Source organism: Balaenoptera ricei, chromosome 18 (genome assembly GCF_028023285.1).
Source record: "Balaenoptera ricei isolate mBalRic1 chromosome 18, mBalRic1.hap2, whole genome shotgun sequence".
Taxonomy (NCBI): domain Eukaryota; kingdom Metazoa; phylum Chordata; class Mammalia; order Artiodactyla; family Balaenopteridae; genus Balaenoptera; species Balaenoptera ricei.
The window spans coordinates 34608877-34617823 of NC_082656.1; the positions used below are offsets into that span (position 1 = coordinate 34608877).

General features: G+C 36.3%; 1 protein-coding gene across 1 annotated transcript; it reads left to right on the forward strand.

The window, feature by feature from the left end:
* Positions 1-969: 969 nt before the first annotated feature.
* On the forward strand, positions 970-1446 carry LOC132352273 (ferritin heavy chain-like). Its single transcript, XM_059902638.1, has one exon. The coding sequence runs from the start codon at positions 991-993 to the stop codon at positions 1444-1446; it is 456 nt and encodes a 151-aa protein (XP_059758621.1). The 5' UTR covers positions 970-990.
* Positions 1447-8947: the final 7501 nt, after the last annotated feature.

Sequence of the window (8947 nt, forward strand, 5' to 3'; positions counted from 1 at the left end):
TTTTTCTGTAGTTTTGATAAGAACTTTAGTTGTTATTTACATGTGCTAGTACACATCTGGTGTGAAATCTCTATCCCAACTCTTAGAGTCTATATAACCTAAAACGATTTATATTTCATCATTTGTAAAATTGACAAGACAATTTTACTGATCTCAGAAGATGTCATGAGGATTAAATGAGGTTATGTGAAACAATAGCACTGTGCTTGGCAGGTAGTACAAATGTTCTATATTATTATTAGAAACTTCATCAACTTCATCATTATTACTATCAGGCCATTAAACAATTCTGTCATCTTTCATTATTAGTTTTTTAAGTCAATATTTCCTTGCATGGTTTTGAAAGTCTTCCGTAATTTCACTTCACTTTCCTCCAAATTAACCTGAACTCTTCATCTCACAGTATTTTAAGTCAGCCCTGTTCCTACCTGACCCACCACTTTTGATCTTTCATTATTCTCATGTACAATGTCCTTTTCTTTCCATTTGTCTATTCTAATCCTATCCATCTTCCAAAGCTTGCCTCAAATCTCATCTGGACTACAGTTACATTGAATTGATTTAAACCTTTTCAATCAATATTTATATTGTCTGTATCAGATAATTTAGCAGTTAATTGTGTTCTCTTATATTCTTCATTGACATTTCATATTCATGTTGTCACCACAAAGTAAACTGTTTGAAGCTATGGGTTGCATATGTGATTTCTTTCATCATTTTCATAGAGCTCTGTAGAATCATAAGTAGCAGATATTTAATACGTTTTTCATTGTAATAAAAAATAATCCACGACAGTCCTCGCGGAGAGTCGCCGCGGTTTCCTGCTTCAACAGTGCTTGGACGGAACCCGGCGCTCATCCCCCGCTCCAGCCGGCCGCTCAGAGCCAGCCCTCGCCACCACCTCACAGCGCCCTCCAACCGCCCCCAAGGTCCCCGCCGCCATTACAGCGCCGCGCAGCCACCGCCACCGCCTCACCTCAGCCGCCCGCCATGACGACCGTGTCCCCCTCGCAGGTGCGCCAGAACTACCACCAGGACTCGGAGGCCGCCATCAATCGCCAGATCAACCTGGAGCTCTACACCTCCTACGTCTATCTGTCCATGTCGTACTATTTTGACCGCGATGATGTGGCATTGAAGAACTTTGCCAAATACTTTCTTCACCAATCTCATGAGGCGAGAGAACATGCTGGGAAACTGATGAAGCTGCAGAACCAACGGGGTGGCCGAATCTTTCTTCAGGATATCAAGAAACCAGACCGTGATGACTGGGAGAATGGGCTGAATGCAATGGAATGTGCACTACACTTGGAAAAAAGTGTGAATCCGTCACTACTGGAACTGCACAAATTGGCCACTGAGAAAAATGACCCCCATTTGTGTGACTTCATTGAGACTCATTACCTGAATGAGCAGGCGAAATCCATTAAAAAATTGACCACGTAACCAACTTGCGCATGATGGGGGCCCCCGAATCTGGCATGGCACATTATCTCTTTGACAAGCACACCATGGGAAATAGTGATAATGAAAGCTAAGCCTTAGGCTGGCTTCCCGTAGCCACAGGAGTGACTTCCCTGGTCACCAAGGCAGTGCATGCATGTTTGGGTTACCTTTACCTTTTCTGTAAGTTGTACCAAAACATCTACAAGTCCTTTCCTTAGTATAATTCCTTCAAATAAAGTAATTTGGTATCCCCCCCCCCCCCAAAAAAAAATCCACTATATTTTTCCTAGCATCTGATTATGGTTATCACTCTGATTATGGTTATCACAAGTAAAGTCTCTCTGCTATAAATCACGGTTTTAAGTAAAACTTATTTCGCTTAATTTAATTCAAGTTGCACATGGTACCAGTTTATCTTTTTGTATGGTAAACAACCGCAGAAGAAAATATTAAGAACTTTAAAATTTCATTATAAACATCTTTTGAAATTTATAAATAATGATTATTAACATAACTAAGTGTGGTCAAGTAGGACAAGAGAATAAGAACAGTTATTACTTAAGGTGTGGAAAAGGTGAGAGCTTCAGCAAAATGAGAGATATATGAGAGCTGCTGTTGCTCATATTCTTTTGGCTTTACTTAGGCCAACGTACCCTAGACATAACCTCACATTATTAAAGAGAAAAAAAGAGAGTGGAATACTTCTTCTGACAAGAGGTCAAGTTAAAATAAAGTACCCCAGAGGGTCGCAGCAGTGACAGCAGCTCTTCATACTGTAGTGTTGAAATTACAATGAGCCCCTGTGGGAATTAGACATCCTATAAAACAACCTCAAGCCTATTTGAGATTGTTCTGGTCAAAGCCACCATCACTCATAGGTTAAGAATTTAGTTTAAAGCAAAAAAAAAAAAAAAAGTCATATCAGATTATAATTTATAACACTACTTAAAATATAAAGTTCAATAGCTATTTTAAGTTTAAAATACGTTTTAATAATTACCCTCTGAACTTCTAGGAGCCATCAACTATTACTAAAACTTTTGTTCTTGCTGAGGTTTTACAGAATCATAGTTAAGTTTATAAAAAATTAAAACATTCTTTTTATCAATGCCTAGTAGTAAAACCATAATTCTAAAAATATATTTAATTTATAATAGATATGTACATTTCTCAATCTCCTTTATAGATGCAAATATTTTTAGTCTTTTCTATGTTTAATCAGCAATTTCTCTAAAGCACTCTCAGGAAGGTGACTTAGAATATCTCCAGTACTTTATTTCATTGCACTATTGGAAACCAAGTGCTGAAGTTGTGAACTATACATTTAAAAGAAGTGCTTTCCAATAATGACTCATAGAATAGAGGTAAGGGACAAGTGAAACCTTTAAGGTGTTTCCAAATAATATAGTTCATGAAACATCATATAACGGAAATCTGTTTCTCAACTAATAATTAATAGTCAGTTTATCACATCTGATCCATTTATTGATGAAATCAGACAAGCAAAGAAAAAATGATTAAGATGCAGTTTGCACCTTCAAGAGGTTTATATCATGTGTGTGTGTGTGAGAGAGAGAGAGAGAAACATTAAAAGAACAAACATTATTACAGCAGAACTCAATTTATGTTTTGAATCTCTATTCCATCAGGAAGGAAAAGTGTAATCTTGATCATTTTTGTGCTGTATTCCCTCTTTTCCTTAGAGTTGTGACAAAATCCTAGGAGCACAAGTAGACCAAAGACTATGAGTGTGCTTGGACAGGGAAGATCTGGCCCCCTTATGTGTTCATTGATACATGTAAGCTGTCAATGACCCCACAGTGCAGAGCCAAGCTTCCACTCAATTGTTCCTTCTTCTACAGTATTATTGTCATCTTGGGTCTCTAACCCAGAAAGTAGTGTAAAGACTCCTTTGTTCTCACACTCCACATATCTAATGTGTCCCCAAGAATCCAACCAGGAAAGCATGGTATTGCACCCTAAAAATCCCATCTAATTCTCTCTTCTCATTCCTACTCTTCTTATTCATCATGATTTTTCCTCAGGGACAATTTTTCTGCCCCAGTGGTTTCTTGCCTTAAATATAACTAGCATAATCTCCCTAACAGGTATAAACTTTGGGAAATATCCATGCAGAGACCACCAGATGCTTTCATTTTATGCTCTGTCATGACCCTCTCTCCTTAAGAGAAGGAACACTGAAGTTTATCTTCTTCTTGGAAGATGAGGTAGGGATGGGCAGGTATAGAAAAAAGGAAATAGAAATTCTATCAAGTATCTTTTCCGAGCATAGCACTATGAGACTAGATACCAATTACAGGAAAAAATCTGAAAAAATACAAACACATGGAGGCTAAATAATATACTACTAAATAACCAAGAAATCACTGAAGAAATCAAAGAGGAAATCAAAAAATACCTAGAAACAAATGACAATGAAAACCCAACAGCCCAAAACCTATGGGATGCAGCAAAAGTAAATATAACAGGGAAGTTTATAGCAATAAAATCCTACCTCAAAAAACAAGAAAAATCTCAAATAAACAACCTAACCTTACACCAAAAGCAATTAGAGAAAGAAGAACAAAAAAACCCCAGAGTTAGCAGAAGGAAAGAAATCATAAGTATCAGATCAGAAATAAGTGAAAAAGAAATGAAGAAAATAATAGCAAACATCAATAAAACTAAAAGCTGGTTCTTTGAGAAGATGAACAAAATTCATAAACTATTAACCAAACTCAACAAGAAAAAAAGGGAAAAGACTCAAATCAATAGAATTAGAATTGAAAAATGAGAAGTAGCAACTGACACTGCAGAAATACAAAGGATCATGAGAGATTACTACAAGCAACTCTATGCCAATAAAATGGACAACCTGGAAGAAATGGACAAATTCTTAGAAAACCACAACCTTCTGAGACTGAACCAGGAAGAAATAAAAAAATATAAACAGACCAATCACAAGCACTGAAATTGAGACTGTGATTAAATATCTTCCAACAAACAAAAGCCCAGAACCAGATGGCTTCACAGGGGAATTCTATCAAACATTTAGAGAAGAGTTAACACCTATCCTTCTCAAACTCTTCCAAAATATAGCAGAGGGAGGAACCTTCCCAAACTCATTCAACGAGGCCACCATCACCCTGATACCAAAAACAGAAAAATATGTCACAGAAAGAAAACTACAGGTCAATATCATTGATGAACATAGATGCAAAAATCCTCAACAAACTGCTAGCAAACAGAATGCAACAGCCCATTAAAAGGATCATACACAATGATCAAGTGGGGTTTACCCAAGGAATGCAAAGATTCTTCAATATATGCAAATAAACACAATATATATATGCAATGTGATAAATCATAGTAACAAATTGAAGGAGGAAAACCATATGATCATCTCAATAGATGCAGAAAAAGCTTTTGACAAGATTCAACACCCATTTATGATAAAAACTCTCCAGAAAGTAAGCATAGAGGGAACTTACCTCAATATAATAAAGGCCATATATGACAAACCCACAGCCAACTTCATTCTCAACGGTGAAAAACTGAAACCATTTCCTCTAAGATGAGGAACAAGGAAAGGTTGTGCACTCTCACCACTATTTTTCAACCTAGTTTTGGAAATTTAAGCCACAGCAATCAGAGAAGTAAAAGAAATAAAAGGAATCCAAACGAGAAAGGAAAAAATAAAGCTGTCACTGTTTGCAGATGACATGATACTATACATAGAGAATCCTAAAGATGCTACCAGAAAACTACTAGAGCTAATCAATGAATTTGATAAAGTAGCAGGATACAAAATTAATGAACAGAAATCTCTTGCATTCCTATACACCAATGATGAAATATCTGAAAAAGAAATTAAAGAAACACTCCCATTTACCATTGTAACAAAAAGAATAAAATACCTAGGAATAAACCTACTTAAGGAGACAAAAACCTGTATGCAGAAAACTATAAGACACTGATGAAAGAAATTAAAGACAGTACAAACAGATGGAGAGATATACCATGTTTTTGGATTGGAAGAATCAACATTGTGAAAATGACTATGCTACCCAAAGCAATCTACAGATTCAATGCAATCCCTATCAAACTACAAATGGCATTTTTCAAAGAACTAGAACAAAAAATTTCACAGTTTGTATGGAAACACAAAAGACCCCGAATAGCCAAAGCAACCTTGAGAAAGAAAAACGGAGCTGGAGGAATCAGGTTACTTGACTTCACACTCTACCACAAAGCTACAGTCATCAAGACAATATGGTACTGGCACAAAAATAGGAATATAGATCAATGGAACTGGGTAGAAAGCCCAGAGATAAACCCACACACTTAAAAGGAGGCAAGAATATACAACAGAGAAAAGACAGCCTCTTCAATAAGTGGTGCTGGGAAAACTGGACAGCTGCATGTAAAAGAATGAAATTAGAACACTCCTTAACAGCATACATAAAAATAAACTCAAAATGGATTAAAGACCTAAATGTAAGGTCAGCCACTATAAAACTCATAGAGGAAAACATAAGCAGAACACTCTATGACATAAATCACATCAAGATCCTTTTTGACCCACCTCCTAGAGAAATGGAAATAAAAACAAATATAAGCAAATGAAAACATAAGCATAGAGGAAAACATAGCATAGAGGAAAACATAAGCAGAACACTCTATGACATAAATCACATCAAGATCCTTTTTGACCCACCTCCTAGAGAAATGGAAATAAAAACAAATATAAGCAAATGAAACCTAATGAAACTTAAAAGCTTTTGACCCACCTCCTAGAGAAATGGAAATAAAAACAAATATAAGCAAATGAAGTCTAATGAAACTTAAAAGCTTTTGCACAGCAAAGGAAACTATAAGTGAGATGAAAAGACAACCTTCAGAATGGGAGAAAATATTTGCAAATGAAGCAACTGACAAAGGATTAATCTTCAAAATATATAAGCAACACATGCAGCTCAATATCAAAAAAACAAACAACCCAATCCAAAAATGGGCAGAAAACCTAAATAGACATTTCTCCAAAGAAGATATATACAGATTGCCAACAAACACATGAAAGTATGATCAACATCACCAATCATTAGAGAAATGCAAATCAAAACTACACCGAGGTATCACCTCACACCAGTCAGAATGGCCATCATCAAAAAATCTACAAACAATAAATGCTGGAGAGGGTGTGGAGAAAAGGGAACCCTCTTGCACTGTTTGTGGGAATGTAATTTGATACAGCCACTATGGGGAACAGTATGAAGGTTCCTTAAAAATGTAAAAATAGAACTACCATATGACCCAGCAATCCCACTACTGGGCATATACCTTGAGACAACCATAATTCAAAAAGAGTCAAGTACCACAATGTTCATTGCAGTCCTATTTACAATAGCCAGGACATGGAATCAACCTAAGGGTCCATAAACAGATGAATGGTTAAAGAAGATGTGGCACAAGGGAATATAACTCAGCCATAAAAGGAAACAAAATTGAGTTATTTGCAGTGAGGTAGATGGACATAGAGACTGTCATACAGAGTGAAGTAAGTCAGAAAGAGGAAAACAAATACCATATGCTAACACATATATATGGAATCAAAAAATAAAGGTTCTGAAGAACCTAGGGGCAGGACAGGAATAAAGATGCAGACTTAGAGAATGGACTTGAGGACACAGGGAGGGGGACGTGTAAGCATGGACATATATACACGACCTAGGGGCAGGACAGGAATAAAGACGCAAATGTAAAACCGATAGCTAGTGGGAAGCAGCCACATTACGCAGGGAGATCAGCTTGGTGTTTTGTGACCACTTAGAGGGGTGGGATGGGGAGGTTGGGAGGGAGACACAAGAGGGAGGAGTTATGTGAATATATGTATACATATAGCTGATTCACTTTGTTATACAGCAGAAACTAACACAACTTTGTAAAGCAATTATACTCCAATAAAGATGTTAAAAAAAGAGAAAACAGCTGGTAAAGCAAAATATTAAAAAAATGAAAGAAGGAAATAATATTTAAATTTAATGATACTATAATTAATATCTGCAGAAGAAATAATGGTGGAGGACTACATACAATACAAAAGGGATAATAAGGCTGTATTTTTTCTGGCATTTGAAGGAAAAGTATGTCTACCACCTGAAGAAATGGGAGGCAACTTTGTTCAAGCAAAATGTTGCCTGCAGCTCACAAAGGAGAAATGTAATAGCTCATTTCCCTCTCTCTAAATAAGAGAAGACTGGATGTAATAACTATGATATGAAATAAAATTATATGGATTCAGTAGTGGAAAGGAGCAAGACCAGAATGGAATGAAAAATATAAGTTGAACTCATGGATCTCATTTAGGAATTCTAGAGAAAAGGGAATGTCCCTGAGGATGAAGCCTCAATCCAGCCAGCCATATGCCAGATGAACAGAGCTTGTGATTTTACAGTGCCAGATATTCTGGAACTCATAATCTAAGGATGCTTTGCTTCCTCCATGCAACACTGATGAGTCCAAGAAATCTGTGAAGTTGTAAGCCAGTAGGATCCGGCCATTTCATGAGCCAAACAGGATTTTCTGTAAAACACACCAAAAATTGTGATAAAAAATTAAGCTGCCTGACACCACTCCTGCTTTATTCTGAGTTTCAGGACCTTTGACTCTCCTGGTACCTGAGTTGGGCCATGACAATTTTCATCTCCCCTCCCTTTCCTTTCTGTGAAATCTAGACTTTGCCTGCCATTACTTTTTCTCTTAAACAAATAATTTTAAGGTATTTTAGATATCCAGAGTTGATAATATAAATTCTATTCAGCACTCATAGGATCAAAAGTTGGCATGTAAAATTTCCTGTAAAATTTCAATAATTCATAGGGAAAATGCATTTGTAAACCAATACCTTAATTGATGACTGTTAGAACGGATACATAGGGGATCAATAATTCATGTTTTAATCTTGACAGTTTTATACTATTAACTCAAGTACATATTAGTAATGAATGTCACAAAATGTGGACACTCTGTAGAAGATAAAATAATTTGCCTTCCTTGCATTCCATCTATTCTATGATTCAGACCAGGAATTCGGTAGTGTTAAAATAATACATTTTTCTGACTGATTTTCTTTTCCACTTTTTTTTACCATGTAGGCACTTCCAAACTGTTTTATTTCACAGCTTACCAGTTACTAAAGGGGATAAAAATTGAATATTTGATATACATTTGAGGTAGTAAGATTTAATGCTCAGGAGTGCATGTATACTCTCTATGGTACTGTAGTACTTCAGTGAAAGAATACTGAGATGCAATTTTTGTGATTGCTAATAGCTGAAGACAAGACTGCATACTGCCTAATTAAAGTCCATACACCACAGTGATAGAGGGCACTTGTTTTTGTTGGGCATTGCTGTAGGAACCTTGACTCTGTCTCTTCTCAGTTTTGTCCCAGGTGTCTTAGCATATCTAAAGTCTCAGTTTCTGCATATTTGAAAATTCA

Bases quoted from the DNA above. Each gene is read 5' to 3' on its own strand.
- LOC132352273 (XM_059902638.1), top strand. From the start codon at position 991: ATGACGACCGTGTCCCCCTCGCAGGTGCGCCAGAACTACCACCAGGAC.